The sequence below is a fragment of the Leiobunum rupestre genome, chromosome 11 (genome assembly GCF_980474605.1).
Source record: "Leiobunum rupestre chromosome 11, qqLeiRupe1.1.hap1, whole genome shotgun sequence".
Classification (NCBI taxonomy): Eukaryota; Metazoa; Arthropoda; class Arachnida; order Opiliones; family Sclerosomatidae; genus Leiobunum; species Leiobunum rupestre.
In genome coordinates this window covers 32,859,282-32,878,823 of record NC_143394.1, presented here as the reverse complement: position 1 = coordinate 32,878,823, position 19,542 = coordinate 32,859,282, and the positions used below count along the sequence as shown (strand labels likewise).

Genomic DNA, 19,542 nt, shown 5'->3' with positions numbered 1-19,542 from the left:
TGAGAGATATACAACTACTGAAATGTCGTTCTTAAAAATAAGCCGAGACTCGGATTTTCCTTTAGAGAATCTTCCCTACGGCGTATTTTCAACCAAAAACAATGTAAGTTTCTCATTGTTATTTGCAATAATAAAACGTGAATAAAAATGTTTAATTGACGCGAAAATTTAAGAAAACCCAACGTATTGGTGTGGCGATTGGGGAATATGTCCTGGATTTGTCCGTTATAAGCCATTTCTTCGATGGACCATTTCTGGTGGATCATCAACAAGTGTTTTCAAAAGTAAACTTTAATTAAAGACCCATTAATTTACAGAATTTAATGTAGCTAAATAAATAGCCAACTCTAAACGATTTCATGTCGCTGGGTTCGGAGGCTTGGTCGGAAGCCAGGGCGAAAATTAAGAAAATCTTATCGACTGATAACCCTACTTTGCGGGACGATGCTGTTCTCAAACGCAAGTATGCAGATAACACTCTTTTACAATCCCCAAATAATTTTCTCTAATTGAGGCCGCCATAGCACTGATACATGATACTGTTGAAATGAATTTCCCCCAAAAGAGTGCATGCATTTGGCGCCGTTTTTGACACAGTTTTTTAAACATTTTTTTCGAAGGGCTTTGGTGCCAATGAACACGGTTACAATGCATTTGCCCGCCTCCATTGGTTAGTTCTGTCATCATTTTATAATTATTTTTCACATAAATGTGTCAGTTTCCTATATTCCGCGTGTTAAAATTTACCGTACCGAAAGCCTTTTCTACAAGTACCAGGGGCGTAGGAACCGGGAGGGGCGGGGGGGGGGCAATGCCCCTCCCTAGAATTTGGCTGGGAGGGGCAACTAAGGTTATTGCCCCCTCCAACTTTTTGGTCAGTTGAAATCTTCAAAAGGCTCAAATTATCATTTTAAAAGCATATACAGTTTATAGAATCTCAACTGTGTTTAAATTTCAGTATTTTCCCGCCAATATACATAGTACTAAAAAGTACACATGCATTCGGAGATACTACACTCCATTAAAAATTAAAAACCATTCTCCAGACCCATTTTCGTTTCTCTTTGCCCCCTCCAACCTCTAGAACGTTCCTACGCCCCTGACAAGTACCACACATTTTTGGTGGACTTCAGAATAAATCATTAGGTCGTGTGACTAAACGTAGCATCGGTTCCCAATTTTAATAAAAAAAAATCCTCTAGTAACCCAAAGCAATTAGAGTTGTTAATTTTCCGTAAACATTAAATTCGAAAAGTTTCAGCAAATCGGAAAAATAAAAACTTTAAACATATTATTTTTTAAGGGTTTTTACTTTTGGATTCGACAAAATGAGGCGAAAATGCCGCGAAATTTAAATTTGCGAACAATATTAGGCTAATCACGAAATTAAAACCTTTTTTCGGAAAAATACGGAACATTTTCATAAATTGTTTTTCAGATGTGTTTTTCTCGCTAAAGACGCTGGGTATGATGTCAATTTAACGTCACTCATCATACATAGTTATCAATAATTAGTTCGATTAACTGACACGCTTATGGAACATGCTTCCTCGTTATAGTTAAACGTCACTCTTTAACACCTCTAACTTGTTACAATTAGGCGACTACACTGACTTCTATTCGTCACTTCAACACGCGACTAATGTGGGCATCATGTTTCGAGGGAAAGACAATGCCTTGCCCTTGAATTGGTATTATGAACTGTTCACCATTATTTATTCTTAACTATAGTTATATATTCGAAAATGAAATTTCTTTGGAAGGAAATCCATCCCAATTGGTTACCACGGAAGAGCATCGTCGATTGTTCTTTCTGGGACCGACGTACGGCGTCCTCAGGGACAAACCAAACCCGCGGAAGGTACCGTATCACGGTGTCAGGCCGTTTTATCAGAATAGTTCTTTTTATAAAATAACCTTGGCCATCTTGTTGAAATGTTGCCTCCCCGCTTCAGCTGTGGATCCGTTTTCTCTCCCACTAAAGAACTTATGAACTCATTCTTAGGCATTGGCTGAACTATTCCAGGGCAACATTTCAACAAGTTGGGCAAGCGTGAAGACATTTTATAAAATCAACTATTATAATAGATGTTTCTATAAAATGAATAAAAAGAAAAAAATATAATATGCTGCTCTTACGTCACAAGACTAGTCTTCGTACAAATCGTACCAAAAGTGACATAAGACCCAAAAGTGTGTCAACTCTACCTTCGCGCCCGCTAAAATATTTACTGAGAGCTAGTCTCACAATAGACTACATAAACTACTAGTTGGAATAGTACTAGCAACTTTATATTTAGTCTTTAGTCTGGCGCGATTTTATCTCTTCGATTAACTCGCCCGTAGACATAAATTTTAAAACGCCTCACTCGGCGGCGCTGGAGTACCTTGATATTGATGACGCATTTTCCTACCCCCCCCCCCTTCGTTTCCCTTTCTTACTTTGCGACAAACTCTCATTAACTACTATACCGTTCTGACACACTTTTGGGTCTTATGCTACTTTTGATATAACTAGAAACAATTTAAAAAAATCGCGTGAACCTGAAAAAATCAGGTATTTTAAATAATTAAATTTGAGTAAAAACTGTATTTGAAAATGAAAAAAGCACTAGTTACACCATACTTTTGAAAATGATTAATTGGAATCTTTATAGGAACTATTTTTATTATTTTTAGCGTAAACCAATTAATATTGAAATACTTTTTTGAAAAACGCCAAAAGAACAAATTAGCGTAAGCAGAATTACCTAGTTTTGAAGATAGCCATGTTTCAAGTGAATGACATTAGCAGTATTATCAGAAATACATGAACCGAAATTATCAGCGACTGCTTTTTTATTCTGAGGCGTTTTCCCACAGCGCTAGAGGAGGGTGACAAGGAAGCATTCAAATATTTCAACCCACCCGCGGCCAAGGTATATTTTTGAGTGCATGCCGGGTAGAGTATTATTCCATCTAGTGAGTGAAAAATGAAATAGTTCCAGTTGAACGAAGGTCAAATTATCGAACGTATTATGGTCAAAGGCTTAACAGTCTTAGTTTGTGATGTTGTAAATTATTTTGAATTTATATTACTTTTAATCAAATTACAAACCACCGATTTATCCTTCACTTTAGGCTTGTTAATTAGAAACATATTGCACTGGGTAAAAGCCTCCTTAATTGACATTTTGACGTTTTAATTTGAACTAAATTGATATCTGATATAATGGTAGCTGTAATTCTTTACACTGACTGAAAAAGGTACTTTTTAAGTATTTTTTTAGTCCGTGTTTTTTTAAAGTTTCTCACGGCGGCCACCAGGGTGAGTATTCAAATCTGTACCACGGACCCGTAGAGGATTGCATTCCGCGGAGGGAGGGACTACAACCGAGTAAAGAGAGGGGGAGACGGGGAAAACGCCTTTAGTATAAGCGGGATAGGTCGCTGATAATTTCGGTTCATGTATTTCTGGTATTATAGCATAGGAATATATGTATATATGTAAATATGTATACGAAATTATATGTAGACTCCCCAGTCGAGTTCGGTCCGTGTAAACTTCTGGATTTTGAGCTGGAGATGGGGTACTTCGTCGGTGCTGGTAACAAATTGGGACAACCAATCTCTATCGACCAAGCCCATAAGCACATCTTTGGAATGGTTCTGGTCAACGATTGGAGCGGTGAGTTTTCCACCCGAATCCTAAAGCGCCACACCGGCGTTTGAAAAATGCGGCCCGAATTTAGCACGTGGTAGCAAATACGACCAAGGGTTCTATGGCTAGGTTCAGTGAAGCTTAACGGTCTTATACCGTTTTACGTTTGCGTTGATTCCGTTGAGACTTTTTATCCTGTCCTGTTGAACGCTTTTTTAAGCAGCGTTCAGACTATGTGAAAATATTACATTAGCATCGGTCGTGTCGTTTCGGTTATGTTGGTCGCGTCGGTTCGTTCATTTCACTGTTCAGAAAGGAACCAAACTTACACGGAGATTAACATAAAAAGTGATTGTTCATCCAATCAGAGCTCAGTAATAACGGCGGAAAAATTTAAATAATTTTTTATCCACCTCTGATTGGTTATAGTATTTCGATGGTTCTAAAGGTCGCCACTACCTAGAGTCAGCGCTGATGAGGCATAAGGCTATATGCCTGCTATGAACTTTTTAAGCGCAACGAAATGAAAAAATGTAAACGACACGCGCGAAAATTTAAAGTCTCTGTTGAGAAGTCTGAACGGTGTAAGAAATCGAAAGAACCGACACGATCGACGCAAACGTTATATTTTCACATAGTCTGAACGCTGCTTAACGATTGTTGTAATTTTTTTTAAATATCGTCTGCTGTGTCGTCCGCAGCTAGCTTTCCCGCGTGCTGTGACGTCACGATTCCGTTTAACAACGAAGAAACCGGCTGGAAGAGCAGGTTCAAATGTTTCAGCGACGGTTCAGCAACGCTACGTCACACCGGAAATGGAAAAAAGCGTACAGTAGAAAACCGGTTCCGAAATACCGCAACGTTTAATTTGTTGCAAGCTACTGAACGTAGCCTTGCTTTTAAAAATATAGAATCCTTGATACGACTAATCCTATTCTGGAAACTAGCGCGTGAAACAGGTCAAATTCAAACGTCGTTGTGGCCCTTTAAATAATTAGAATTAATTAAAATGTTCCGTTTAGCTCGGGATATCCAAAAATGGGAGTACGTTCCACTGGGTCCGTTTCTTAGCAAAAGTTTCTCGACGACCATTAGTCCTTGGGTCGTCACGATAGAAGCGCTCCAACCTTTTCTTTGTCCCAATGTCCCTCAAGAGCCGGCACCGCTTTCTTATTTACAGCATCAAGATCCCTTCAACTACGACATACAATTAGAAGTCACGCTGAAAGCGGCCGGTTCCAAACGTGACACTGTCATTTCAAAATCGAACTTTAAGGTGCTATTTTGTCAATCGACTATTTCCAACCTAAAGATGATTCTAATCGTAACGTATTTCTCAGCATATGTACTGGACTATGAAACAACAACTGACTCATCATACAATCAATGGATGTAAAGTTCACCTTTATTACCTTAAGACCTATTCACACGAGCCAACATTATTTCCTCACTTGCAGCTAGGAGCAACCGAGAGGCTAACCACTCTTAGAAAGTCTGTACACCGGATTACGCTTAGATTAGCACTGCCAAAGGCAGGGACTTCAAAGATTACGCGTAATCCCATTAGTACAGTCAAAGGTACGGCTCTGTACACCGATTACACGGAGTGATCAGCCCCTCGGGAGCAACAAACACAAGGAGAACGCAGCTAGCCTTTAAAGGGAATATAACCTCTGGTATTTCTGTCGCCCTCCGAGGGTTCCAATATTGTCCGCTGCCTCCCATGGCTTTTCACACCTGCGGCGCTGATAATCGCTGATTGTGAAGGGAATAAAGGAAATTTATGGGGTCTTCCATAAAGAATGCGTTGGAGGTTCTATTCCCTTTAAAGGGAATATAACCTGCAAAGCAATCTTTATGGAAGACCCCTTCAATTTTTCAAATTTCGCTGTACAGTGGCGCCAAACATTTTTAAAGCGAAAGGCAAGAGCGGTCAGAGCTGCAAACGTTGGTGTTCCACACCAAATACCTGAGGTTATATTCCCTTTAACCACGCTTACGCAGTGTTGTGTACAAATTTCATTGGACGAGCCTTTACGCTGAACGTTTTACAATTTCCGAATTTCTCCCTTCCGACGGCAGCAGGCGCTAAAGCGTCTAACTAATGAAAAATGTACACAAGAAAATGCATGACTTTTGACGGGTTGCGTTCTCCTTTTGTGGGGTGCTGTTTTTGTTACTCCTAGCTTGGATGAACACCGTTTTTGACTTTAGTTCGCAAGTAAGTTGCATTTCCGTTCACACGCTTCACGAAAAGTTAACAGACGAAGAAAATTATACGTAATTCCATAAGTCTATAATATTATTCCATAAGTTTGTCACTTGGGGGAATATTTTACTGTGACGTCATCCCAAGGAGAAAATCTCCCCCTAGCGAGGCGCTTTCAAAGGCTACGTGTGACGCGTTAGCAAGCGGACGCAAAACGGCGACGAAGCCGGTAATGCAGTCTGTCTTGTGAATAGCTCTCAGTAAAACGTTTGCATATGAAGAATGGGAAGTGTCACACTTATGTAAAAATGTTATAAACTTATGGTAATACTTATTAAAAATACATATAAAATACATACAAAATATGACAATTTACGTTAATAAAGGTTGACAAGATAAATATGAATTACGATTTAGTTTTGTTCAATAGAAAGGATGTGTACGAAAATTTAACTATTTGTAATTAATTAAGCCTCAGTTGCTCTTAAAAACTTGGTGAACAAACCCGTGTTTGTGGCCAACACGTTGTTTCTTCATTCACACGGAGCAAGTCGGTTTCGCGACTCATGTCGGCACAAAAAGTTCGCTCGTATGAATTTGCCTTTAATATTTTAGATAGTTTTATGGCTAACCATAAATGTTTATTTTTAGGTAATTTAAGACCGGGTGACCTATTGGCCTCTGGAACTATCAGTGGGCCTGTGAGTATACGCACTTATAATAAATCATATTGAACTACTTAAAGGGTTCTATCAGCCTCGTAAGGGGAGAAACTTGCGTCCCCCTAGCCAGTCTGGATTTTGATTCCGATTACCACTAGAGGGTACACGTCGCGCTAGACGAATGTACGATGACCGCGTAGTATTCCTCCGCGAGTTCGCCAGTCTGTTTTAAAATTATCGGTTTTAACAAGAACTAATTTATACTTAAATTAGTTCTTGGTTTTAACAATGTCGTGCAATGAAATGAATGGTAATACATGAGAAACGAAAATAAAATCAATCACTAAGTCAATACGTTGAACAAGAACAACGTTCCATATTAATTCTAATTATATTCCAATAAAAGCAAACTAGGCCTAGGTGACAAAACTTCGTCCGTTGCGACCGATATCGAAATCCGAATTTCCGCGAAATCATAAAAATTACCACGTGTTTTGTGAAGTTTCGTATTACCAAAGGTTTACCCCCATTTCGCCCAAAATAGTTCTCCCAATTCCTATTTCTCCCAATTCCCATTTCTCCCAATCCCATTTCTCCCAATCCTATTTGTCCCAATCCCATTTGTCCCAAAATAGTTATCCCAAATCCCATTTGTCCCAAAATAGTTATCCCAAATCCCATTTGTCCCAAAATAGCTATCCCAAATCCCATTTGTCCCAAAATTACACTTGGTATAAACATGAATCTAAGTTTTATTTTAATATGCAAGTACATCAAATTTTGCCCATTTCATTTTACATTGAATCCCCATTTTATCGCTTCGAGGAATTCTTCTGGGGTTTTGGATCCTAACCTAATCTAACCTAACCTAACCTAACCTAACCTAACCTAACGCCAAGTCAATTCACATATTCACAAAACGGTAAACTTACTTTGTTTACCGATTCCAAATAATGATTGGGAGAAAGGGGAATCCATATTTTTGGGAATATTGATCGTTGGGAGAAATGGGAATCAATTTTTTTGGGAAACTTGATCGTTGGGAAAAATGGGAATACATATTTTTGGGTTAAATGAACTCCAGTTTGGAGAAATGGAATTGGGACAAATGGGACACCATGTTTTTGGGAGAACTGATAACTTTGGGAGAAGGTAAAATTGGGTTAAATGGGAACATACCTTACCAAATATTTGTATCCTTCCGCGTTAAAAAATAGTGTATTTCACCCCCCACTGTCACACCCTTACGAGGCTGATGGAACCCTTTAATATGGCGGTCGTGTGTGTTTATCAGACTCCAGATTCGTATGGATCCATGTTGGAGCTGTCCTGGAGAGGGACTAAGGAGATTTCCCTCACTAGCGGAGATACTAGGAAGTTTCTCAGAGACGGGGACGAGGTTACATTATCCGGTATATTAAATTAATTGCGGTTAAAAGGAGATTACGCTTTGAGAAATAATAATGCAGGGTTGCCACCATAGATATAAGAAATGTATATAAAGGTCTAGATAAATTTCGGGGCGTCTAAGCCTAACATAATTGACACCTAGCAGACACCGAGGAAGGCACGTGACCAAGAGCGCGAGCTCTCTTAGCATTTTCCGCAGGCCGTAGCCACCGTAGTCTTTAGACACCATCTGTTGGTGACTTGTAGTAAAATTTTTAAGCCTGAGACAATGGCTCTCGCGACGATAGCACGAGCTTTCTTACCGATAGATAGCGCCTTATAAGGATAGCCTGCATAAATTACGCGTTTCTCTGCTAGCTGTCACCTCCGTATTCACTCCCTTCGAAATATTTTATCTAGACCTTTATATACGTTTCCTATATCTATGGTTGCCACAAAATTTTCAGATTCAAATTACCGGACTATTCCCTGACCATTTTAATAGATTTTTCCTGACTTTTTAAGGCCAAAGTTTTCATTTTATATTTTACTTTTATCAGAAGTTAATAAATTTAAAGGACTTATATTTCAGTAAAAAGGTTATGGCAATGTTGAAAAAATTAGCCAAACTTTCAAGGAAATAAATAAATTGGTCATAGATCTATCTAAGTAAAATTACCTTCAAAAAGTGTCAAGATAAAATTGAACTCCCTGACTTTTCCCTGACTATATTCTTAAAATTCCCTGATCTGTCCCTGACTTTTTTTGACCATTTTTAAATTTCCTGACTTTTCCCTGATTACACTGGTGTGTGGCAACCCTGTAATGCTTGTTAGAAAGATCGTGAAAAATAAGTGAAGTCTTAACTTATAATATCAAAAAAGATATAAGTAATAACATTTCTGGAGAATTGTGACTAGGCACCTACGTGATCCTTGGTGGTAGGCTTGCCTGGAAAACATTTAGCTTTTTCAGTGAACATAGAATCCCCTAGTGGCAGCTTTGTGTTTAAACGGAATATAACCTCAGGTATTTGGTGTGGAACACCAACGTTTGCAGCTTTGGCCGCTCTTGCCTGGACTTTAAAAATGTTTGGCGCCACTGTACAGGGAAATTTGAAAAATTGAAGGGTCTTCCATAAAGATTGCTTTGCAGGTTATATTCCCTTTATAAATGACAAAGCTTAAAGGGAATATAACCTGCAAAGCAATCTTTATGGAAGACCCCTTCAATTTTTCAAATTTCGCTGTACAGTGGCGCCAAACATTTTTAAAGCGAAAGGCAAGAGCGGTCAGAGCTGCAAGCGTTGGTGTTCCACACCAAATACCTGAGGTTATATTCTCGCTGAAAACGATAATTGAGGAACATGGTTTAGTCCCTAAAAACCTAGAATGGTAATATCGGTTCCTGCAATCCTGCTGCCATGGACCGAGAATCTAAGCCAATAGGAAAATCACGGTTAATTTTAAGTTCAATATGGACAAACTAGGCGTCGCTGAAGTCGATTTCCGACGTAGTTTCGTAGAGAAGCTGGAGCATTCACGTTCAATTTTGACGAAATGGCGCCGTTGTTGTCGGTTAAATGATTAGGCTTAGTAAGATTTAGACCTAACTTTTATTTTCGAAATTGGTTCTTTAAAAGTTTAAGTAATGGTAATTAACCATTGTGTTTAGTAAAAATAACCAGTAAGCCGGATATTGCTCAGATTTTTTAATCAAATTCACTGGAATCCATTTCATTTCTAAACTTAAAAAATTAATAAAGTAAGCCTAACCTAACTTTCTCGCACGTACTGTCGCCTAAGCCCAGACTAATATTATCGTAGTGATATAGTTGAACAGAATTCTAGAGGCGCTTCAAAGCGGCTAACGTACCTTCGTAAGCCGTCCGATTTAGGCTACGCCTACCGTGTCAAAATATCTGAAACAGTGAGTCCCCTTAGCTTCTTGGTCCATGCAGCTGCCATGCTCTTATACTTTTCAGAATGAGCACGCCTAAAAAATATGTATGTAACGTCATCTATAGGTTCAAATCTTGAAATCTCAGACATATTATGTGTCTAATTATATATCAAGACAATTTTAAAAATATTAAAACCTTTAGTTTAACGCTTTTAAGAAATATTTGTCTGTATAGAAATGTATTTAAAGGCCGAGAAGAGAGATTTTGACCCCCGCGAAACTGAACTTGTCAATTTCTTGAGGAGTGACAGCGTGGACAGCTTGACCGATGGATCAGACTGCGGTAGCGGCGCTAAGGGTGGGCTGAAGTGGGCTTTAGCCCCCCTGCATTTCTGAGAGGGGCCACATATTTATATTAAAGGGGCAACAAATTTATAATTAAGAGGCCACATATTTTAATTTATGAATTTTCTTTGTTTTATTGCCTTCCAAAATCAATTTGTTTACTCAATAAGATAGTAGACCATGAACAGATAGATTCGGGAGGACGGGAGCGGAAATTGAGAGAAAGTTGAATGGACGATAGAAAGAAAAGAAAGGAAATTTATGGAAATACCCCGGGCATGTACGTGTCCCCTCCAGGTCGGATACAAGGTCATATAGGGGTCCAGTAAACCCGACGAGAGCCGCAACAAGAAAACGACCTTGCTCTTCTCGCTTCCTGAAAAATGTATAAGGGGTTACTAAATTTGTAAAATGGAGTGAAGCTACACTCCATGGTTGTAAGGGCCACAAAATTCTTAGGGGCCACAAAATAATTAGCCCACCTGTGAAAAAACCTTAGCGCCGCTACTGTCAGACTGAATAGAATATCGATAATGAGCATCACTTAATCTGTCGGAGCTGTCAAACAAGTTGTCAGAGATGTCAATCAGATGTCACTCGTCAAAAAATAAGTACAGGATGAGTGACAAGTTGTCAGAGATGTCAATCAGTTGTCAGAGATGTCAATCAGTTGTCAGAGATGTCAATCAGTTGTCAGAGATGTCAATCAGTTGTCACTCGTCAAAAAATAAGTACAGGATGAGTGACAAGTTGTCAGAGATGTCAATCAGTTGTCACTCGTCAAAAAATAAGTACAGGATGAGTGACAAGTTGTCAGAGATGTCAATCAGTTGTCAGAGATGTCAATCAGTTGTCACTCGTCAAAAAATAAGTACAGGATGAGAGGGGTGGAAATTCGCTCTCTTCTCGATTCAAATGATATGTGTTGAGATAGTGGTATTCAAAAAATATGTTAACCTAGTTTGGCAATCTATAGAGGGCGCTACATGCACCTTGTTTCAAGGTTCAAAGCGACCTAAATACCCAGGTATTCTGTGTTAATACAAGGTGTCTGATTTTGCTCAGCAACATCGTATTTTTCTCAAAAACTATATTAGGTAGAGTTTAGGAATTTCAGGGTACAAGTATGACCAAAAGTGACATAATACCAAAAGTGTGTCAATCGGACCTATTTCATAATGAATGTTACGAGCGAAATACAAGTTGGGAGGGGAGAAGGGAAATTATGCCATGGGGAGGGAAGGAAGTTAAAACCAACAAATAACGCCTCGCAGTGAGGAACGGAGGAACTAAGTAGCACTGGTCAAAGTTAGTGTATTTTTTAATTTATCGTCGTTCTGTGGAGATGCTATCGCCATCTACCTACGATATAATACCATAGACTAAAAAAAGATCCAGAAAGGCGACAATAAATAGTCTTTTATGTGGTCGATCTCGAGTCGAGCATTCAATAAACCTTTACAGGCCCGTACACAGCCGCCAAAACTCGGGGGCGCTCAAATTCTTTTTGGGGAGGCCAATGCCTTGAGTCTAATCACTTTTCCCTTTTTCGTGTGTCCGGTTGTAGCCCTAAAATATCCGTCAAAACATTTTTGATAAGCTGGTTCAATATTTCTACAATTGAAAGATTTTACTGGTGCAGTGAGAAGCGCGAAAGCAATTTTCAAAAACTATAGTAAAATGGTTTCAAATATCTACTAGTAAAAGTAATTTTCCTTTTTGATTAATATACAAATATTTTAGATCATATCTTTCGGTAATTGAGCAATCTTTTTTTTTTGGGTCGGTCGGATTGGGGAGGCTCAAGTACTCATTTGGGGGCGCTGAGCATCCCCTGGCGCCCCCCCATGTACGGGCCTGAACCTTTAGCATATGAAAGTACAGGGATTGTCACACTTTTGGTAACTATGTCACTTTTGGTATGACGTAGGAAAGATTGTAATTTCTAATTTTCCGAAAATTCGAAAAAGATTTTAACCTTATATCTTTATGAAAAGTCGGTATTTTTTAAGTATTCTCTACAACTTACTATCACCTACCGGTCAAAAAATTATTTTTTTAAAAAATCTAGCTATTATAGTTTTAGAGAAAACTGCGATGTCAGAGCTAAATCAGACGCTCTATATAAATAGAGGCAAAAGTCCATTTGCAGATTCTGATTTTTGACGATCTTGCTAATGAACGTAATGTTTTCTCAGGGTATACTTTTATATTAAGTATTTGATGTATTTACGATTTCTGGCCCTAAGGTTTTTGCCAAGGTGAAGGCTACAGAATCGGCTTTGGTTCGTGCACCGGAAAAGTTCTACCCTCCGAATAAAACACTCATTCTTTAAAAAATGTTTAATAAAGATATTATAGATTTAAAAAGACTAAAATCAATTTTAGATCACGTAAAGCGCGAATTATCATGGTTTAAATACGCAGGTAATATCTTCAACCCGAAATTTGGGTTTATTTTCGAAGAGTTGCCTCCAGGCGTAATAGGCCCGTTTGTCCCAAACGCAGTCTCCGGCGCCCTTGCAGATCATTTCGCGACATAAACTCAGGTTCCTTCGCAAAGCGCTTAAACTCGGCACAATGACTCCTTTTATGTAATTGTACAAGGACTGGCAATCGGCCTTGGTGGCGACGTTCTTCGACGACCCCCAGATCACGACGCCATCGACGCCCAGTGCGGCCGTCTGAGCCAAAAGGCGCGCGAAATCACCCTGGAAAAATAAACCCATTCTTATGTAAGGTAATTGTTGATGAATGACGTGGTATCTGAACAAAACATACCCGGGGTACAGTCTGGTTACCATCGAAAACGTAGTAGTTGATGTACGGGTACAGTGGTGAATTGTAGCCTCCTACTCTGATGGCCTCTAATATCCTACCGTGAGTGTACCAACTACGTTGAGCTAAATTGTAGTCCGTCAACTGTTGGTTTCTGACGTACAAGGATGGACATAGAGCGCTGCTTCTTTGCCACATCCATTGCAATTGATCATTTCCTTCCATGATCTTACCCCCGCAAAAGTACTGCTCCGGTCGCGTTTTTCCGTAGTAGTTGTAACAGTCTGGAAAGCCGTAGAAACACCTGGAAATTTGGTTGTTTATTACGATCTTCGTTTAACGGAAAATAAGGTATTTTACCAAGATCCAGGAATCCATAACGCTACTAGTAATAATTATCTTTCACTAATTCCCGTCGTATATTGTCGCGAAACTTCGTGTTTTATTATTTGATGTAAAACTGTGACGTCGAAGCTCTAGATTTGACTTTCTGTTCGGTATTCATCCAGCCACGACCGCCATAGGAAATGAAATGTACGACGTTGGGTAGTGGCATCTAGGAGCAATAAACACACCCCACACAAGGACAACGCAACCCCTCAAAAGTCAGCTATTTTCTTGCGTACAGTTTTCATTGGTTAGACGCTTTAGGGCCTTCTGCCGTCGGAAAGGGAAAATTCCGAAATTGTCTTCCCCCTTTCCGTAAATTCTCGTCCAATGAAATTTGTACACTTGTTTAAAGGCTGGCTGCGTTCTCCTTGTGTTTGTTGCTCCTAGGTGGCATAAATGGATTTTAGGAACCGGATTCGTTTTCTCTATGATGTTATTGAAGAATTGAAAATGCTTTACACAAAATACGTGTACGTCCCGTCAATTAGTTAGATAACTAAAGCGGACTATAGAGGTATATGATATTTTCAATTGTGTCAAGCCTTAAAACTACAGTTCTCGGTGTTGGGTTGGCTAGATAGACCGAGAAAGTAAATCTTATAACCATTCATAGTAGCTTTCTGGATTCTCGAGCTTTACCATTTTGCGTTCGGTCTCATTGTCTTGGCGAGTTTCATGGTTTTGTCCATAAAGTTCCTAGAAATAGGAAGTATAAATTTCTCGTTACAATATTTTAATTTCTTAGAGAAATTGTGACTGTATACCTGGACGCTGTCTCCCATTGTATCCGAGCCTGCCTGGTACAGTTACCCAGCGGCCAATCCGGGTGCTGTTCCCGAACCAATTCGATAGACCGTTGTTGGTATATTTGCAGGCTCGCGAAATTAAAATCGAAAATTGGTCTCCAAGCTTCCCAGTCTATCAGCGCCAACCCCGAAAAATTGGAATCGGGAATGGAGTTCTCGATGTCCTTGAGCACTTGATCCAAGTGCGACTCGACGTTCACCAACTGTAATAATCGTAGATGAAAGAAAGGGAATGGGAATCGAGTTACCACTTGCAAAGTTTTTCAATTCTCTTTAATTCCCTCCGATTGAATATGCCGATATTTAGGTTGCGTAATGTTTGTTACGCTTGTTTTTCCGAGTCTCGCGTTTCTTTTCTCTACGCTCGTGATTTAACTTCCGCATAATTAGTTGGTCGTCTTCGGTTACTTTATTCCAATATTGTTTATAGGCAATTGAAAACTGATGTTTCGTGTGTGGAGAAGTTCGGCACTTGAGGCTAGTTCCCACTTGGCGAATTTTCGAGACGAATAAAATTTTCGCGCAACGAAAAAAGACGCGTTTTTTCGGTCGCTGGGGAAGCGGTTCTCACTTTAGCGCGAAAATTTAAAAACGCTGAAAACAACCTAACATAAAACATCAGTTCAAAATGAACCAAATGGATGTTCCTGTTGATAATATCAATAAAATTAATTTAATTGTACTTAATGTCTTATTGGTTTATGCAATATACAATAAGTATGTGTCCCCAAAAGATAGACGTTTTTGGGTTAGGGAAATATTTTAAATTACCTTTACTTCAGTATCTTGATCAAGTTGGCTGAGCTGATTTTCTAAAGACCTAGGCTTAATAAGTGACGGACGGGAGCGGAATCCGAATAGATCGAGGGAACGCGTTTTCTGATTGGCTGAAGCTTTTTATCGCCAAGGTGTGGACGTCAAAAAATAGAACATTCGCTAGATACCGCGGAGACGCGATTTTAGCGGCGAATTTCAAAAAAAATCGCGAATTTTATTCGCGAGCGTCAATTTTCAGCGCTAAGTGGGAACTAGGCTTAAGACTGGTTTTGACTGGCCTAGTTTGGTGATGTTTTTGTTGACCAACTTGTCTAACGACCATTTCTCGTTCCCGTACTATTTTATAGCGTTATAGTTTAGTTTTAAAGTGGTTCATCTTTCTTCCCATTTTTTTCCTTAAAGATCAATTTTTCCTCTATCACTTTCAATATTTTTCATTATATTTAAGATAATGTTTACTTAGTTATAATTTTAATTAGTGGACAGTTTTTATTCCAGTCTAGTTCAAAATTGGCTCATCTTTTCTGTCGCAGTGACAAAATTTGAACAATTTACTTATTCACACTGAAAACCGTAATTTTGTATTTGAAACTCTACAAGAACGCGGTATATAGACTTAAAATGAAAAATTTCATCGGTTAGATATCATAAAGTGTTTTTTTTTTCGCCTGTTCTCGGTTTTTTGAGCAGGTTATAAAGTGTAGCCCTATGACGTCTTTTTACTCCAATTCTATCTTGACGAAAAAAACGAGTTGGAGTAAGAAGGTTAAAGGTTAAAGGTTATTTATTTGTTTTGTTTTTAAGTTGGCGACCGGTGGTGAGGTCATCAATATATGACTCATTTTTCTTATTTAATTAATAGTAATAATAATTAGCTAGGCTAATACCCAAGACACCACCTTAGGCCTAAGTCATCACGCAACTTTTAAATTCATTATATAGCATTTAACAATTGGATTTTCGTGATTAAAGCTTGCCATAATTAGAAGATGTTCAAAGCCCGTCATGTTTTCGTGAAACGAAATTTAAGCAGAGGAATTTTCTATATAAGCTTGATTACTCCCTCTACACCTCCTTTCAAGGAGGAGTAAAAAGTGTAACATTTGAGCTCTGGAACAAAATTCGGGACAGGGTAAATCTTACCCCGAGAACAGGCGAATAAAATGTCTTAGGGTAAAAAGTTTACACTTTTTGTCCTCGGACAGGCGGAAAAAAACCAGTAGCGGCGCTAAGGGTGGGCTGAAGTGGGCTTTAGCCCCCCTGCATTTCTGAGAGGGGCCACATATTTATATTAAAAGGGCCACATATTCATAATTAAGAGGCCACATATTTTAATTTATGAATTTTCATTATCTCTAGAAATTTGTTTTATTGCCAATTAACCTTTTTTCTGGAAAAAATCTTTCCAAATCAATTTGTTTACTCAAAAAGGTAGTAGACCATAAACATATGGATTCGGGAGGAAGGTAGCGGAAATTGAGAGAAAGTTGAAAAGAAAGGGGCTTATGGGAATTTAGGGAAATATCCCAGGCATGCACGTGTCCCCTCCAGGTCAGATACAAGGTCAGTAGGGGGTCCACAACACGCGACGAGAGCCGCCACAATAAAACGACCTTGCTCTTCTCGCTTCCTGGAAAATTTTGGGTTTTTTCGATTTCACCACTTTTCCGAAATATGGTCAATCCAAGGTTCCCGCTAAGGGCCACAAAATTCTTAGGGGCCACAAAATAATTAGCACACCTGTGAAAAAACCTTAGCGCCGCTACTGAAAAAACCACCTACTGTCGAACTAAAGTGAATTAGAAAAATAAAATCTGTATCTACTTGAGGTATTCCTCCGTTGACGTCTCCCTCTTTGGTAATCCGGGGATAGAGCCCCAGTTTGTAGAAAGTGGTGATTTTCTCTCCCTGGAAGGTGCCGCCCTGGTTGATGAGAATGCCTTCTTTTTCCAGCACCCGCGTAATATTTTCGGGCAATCTTTTGAAACACGGTTCGAAAGGCACGCTCCAAACGACCTTAAACCTCTGCTCTAGCTGAGTCCGGGAATCTTGCAACATGAAGTAGAGGAAGGCAGCTAACCAACGACTGGCCATCTTGCTGGATGCTCGAGCAACGGACCAGCTGTACGGAAATTTTCCCTAAGAATATATTGCTGCCGAGTTCGATTTTTCTTAATTAGAACTGACAACAGACGGTTGGGTCGCCCACGTTCAATCATCATCCCTGCATTTTGTAACGCCACTTGTCATTACGGTTGTATCATGACCACCCCTCTCCACCCCCCCTGTATCTTTTCCACCTGTCCAATACCTCTCAGATTTATGTATGACCAGAATTTTTTTCCTTCGCTTTAGTTTGGCGTTGAAATTCATCGTTTCTTTTTATTTGGTACGGTTAATATTATTCTTTCGGCCAATCGAAATTGATAATCCTTTTTTGAGCCCCGCGGGACACCCAGAACTATAATATTTTCGGAGAGTGCCCTCTTGACCTACCACCATTTGATCGTGTATATTTCTCAGTGAAGCGGCTCAAAAACCGTGTTTTCTGATTATCCGTATGGTTAGTCCGTGAATTCCAAAATGTTATTTTATAAATAAGGCTTTCTTAGGATAATTTAGGCCTAAACTGATAAAAATAACACCTTAAACGAAATAACAACAAACAAATTTTACTTACTCAAATTTTAACTTTTTCCATTAAAGGTTTTTTGTACACTGTTTAAATAATTTAATTACTTTGTCGTGTTGTTACGTGGCTTTTTTCCTCTTAATCCCAGCAGAAATAATTCATAATTTTGTGATTTATAAGAGCGTCTGGCGAGGTTGATATTAGAACAATTATAGAATGTTTAAATATTGGGGAAATGTATTTCGTACTGGCTCAGCTGGTTAAACGGCGCGATGTTTGGCTTTTCTGTTTTACTTTTAGCTGCGGAATTAGAAACCTTTCGTATTGATACAAAGAGGGCTTTTTGGAAAAGCAGTTGCAAAATGAAGTACGAGGCGTGCATTTACGGTGCTCTGTTTTTAATTTTTTTGAGTGGGCTTAGCGTGAATAGCCAAGAAAAGGAGAAAGATGAAAAAAAGCCTGCAGGGAAGAATCAGAAGCGGCGGCGAAGAGGCAATCTCATTAACGTTCTGACCTACGCTGTGATTTGTGGTTCGTTTTAAACCGATAGAAATTCAAATTTTCCAGTTTAAAAGTTGTTTCACCGCGTTTTTAAGATGATAAGGAAATTTCCAGTTGTACGGAACCGATGAAACTAGTACGTAAAAATTAAAATTGCGCTTATAATTTAAATACAATTAATTTAAGCGTTTTACCGCGTATAGCATGAGGATGTTAAAAATGCGCTTTCTTCAGTGACCGTCGCCCCAGAGTTAAAAAGCGCCATTTGTTTGAGCAAAGAAGTAAGAAATGATATTTGAAATGGCGTATACTATAAACATATTTAGGCTACTGAGAACGTACTAGTCTACCTTTCAGATCCGCTAGAATGCTCTACTACCTAAGCTACCCTCTGAATTTTCCTCAATTGTATAGCGCCATCTAGTAAGGCTCGTAAGAACTTTCTTTTATCTTCTGATAATATGCGCCATAGATGTTTCAATAAAATTAATAAACAGTAAAAAATAGAATATGTTGCTCTTACGTTAAAAGACACTTCTTTATTAGGATATTCTCCGCACGCACGATTTTCACGCGCCCTAGAAAAACCGATTTTCCTCTGGCCACTGAATTTAACGATTTAATAAAACATATATAGTAAAATAGGTGGTTCATTCTTAAATATCGGGTAAAAATATTTTAAAAGTACTAATTCAATTTGAATACTCAGTAACTTAAATATGTCCTTAGTATAGCTTATCACGAGTAATGAACCGTTGAATTAGGTGAGAGTAAAGCTACACAAGTTGAGAAAGCAAATCGCCGAAAGCTACGTCAAAAATCAGGTGAAATTTATTAAAATGCTTAACGAGTTATTTGTCTACGTAATAATCGCATTTTTAATCATTCTCAGCTACTTCCCTTGAATAAAAGCAAAATCGACGTAAGAATTACTTATATAGGACCAATTTTTAACAAAATTAATTTGGCTTTTGATTCGTAGATGGCGGAATTAAAAACTGCAAATGCAAGTTTATTTTTTGGCAAATTTTTTTAAAGATGTTTTCAGAAATTAATTATGACTTTATTCATAACTGAAGGAATGCTTCTCGTCTAAGCTTTCAAAGGCCAAAGAGGACAAAGAAGATGCCCAAGTGGTTGTCGTCAAAGCGGATGACAAAGAGAACGCGTCTAAATAAGCTTTTGTATATTCAGCTGAATTAAGAAACCAAATAAATTATTTGATAAATAGACCTAAAAGGATTTCATCATTTCGAGCACGATCTAATCCAGTGGAAGGGCAACCTAATTGGCCTTTCTATAAAGTAACATTGGCCTTATTGTTTAGACGTATCGGGCACGTCACTATGATAGCCAATAGACGCTAGCATCTAGGAGCAACAAACACAAGGAGAACGCAGCTAACCTTTAAACACGCTAAAGCCTAGTTCCCACTTAGCGAAAAAAACAATTTTCGCGCTGAAAATTGACGCTCGCGAATAAAATTTCCGATTTTTTTCAAATTCGCCGCC

The 19,542-nt window shown here is 38.8% G+C and overlaps 3 protein-coding genes across 3 annotated transcripts; 2 read left to right on the top strand and 1 right to left on the bottom strand.

The window, feature by feature from the left end:
- Positions 1-3: 3 nt before the first annotated feature.
- Faa (fumarylacetoacetate hydrolase) lies at positions 4-12,517 on the top strand. The gene is made up of 12 exons (XM_090162665.1): positions 4-103; positions 174-284; positions 342-463; positions 621-670; positions 1,601-1,691; positions 1,764-1,861; positions 3,515-3,667; positions 4,663-4,916; positions 4,981-5,032; positions 6,501-6,550; positions 7,806-7,923; positions 12,397-12,517. Exons 1-12 carry the CDS (start codon positions 23-25, stop codon positions 12,465-12,467), a joined length of 1,251 nt encoding a protein of 416 aa, XP_090018791.1. The 5' UTR covers positions 4-22; the 3' UTR covers positions 12,468-12,517.
- LOC149922300 (hyaluronidase HYA1-like) lies at positions 12,506-17,027 on the bottom strand. The gene is made up of 5 exons (XM_090162666.1): positions 16,723-17,027; positions 14,080-14,324; positions 13,955-14,011; positions 12,929-13,229; positions 12,506-12,858 (listed from the first exon to the last, which is right to left on the bottom strand). The coding sequence occupies exons 1-5, from the start codon at positions 16,990-16,992 to the stop codon at positions 12,556-12,558; spliced, it is 1,176 nt and encodes a 391-aa protein (XP_090018792.1). The 5' UTR covers positions 16,993-17,027; the 3' UTR covers positions 12,506-12,555.
- A 747-nt stretch (positions 17,028-17,774) lies between these two features.
- On the top strand, positions 17,775-19,256 carry LOC149922299 (uncharacterized). Its single transcript, XM_090163816.1, has 7 exons — positions 17,775-18,061; positions 18,127-18,167; positions 18,235-18,312; positions 18,796-18,855; positions 18,924-18,953; positions 19,014-19,037; positions 19,111-19,256. The coding sequence occupies exons 1-7, from the start codon at positions 17,803-17,805 to the stop codon at positions 19,207-19,209; spliced, it is 591 nt and encodes a 196-aa protein (XP_090019942.1). The 5' UTR covers positions 17,775-17,802; the 3' UTR covers positions 19,210-19,256.
- The last annotated feature ends 286 nt before the right edge of the window (positions 19,257-19,542 follow it).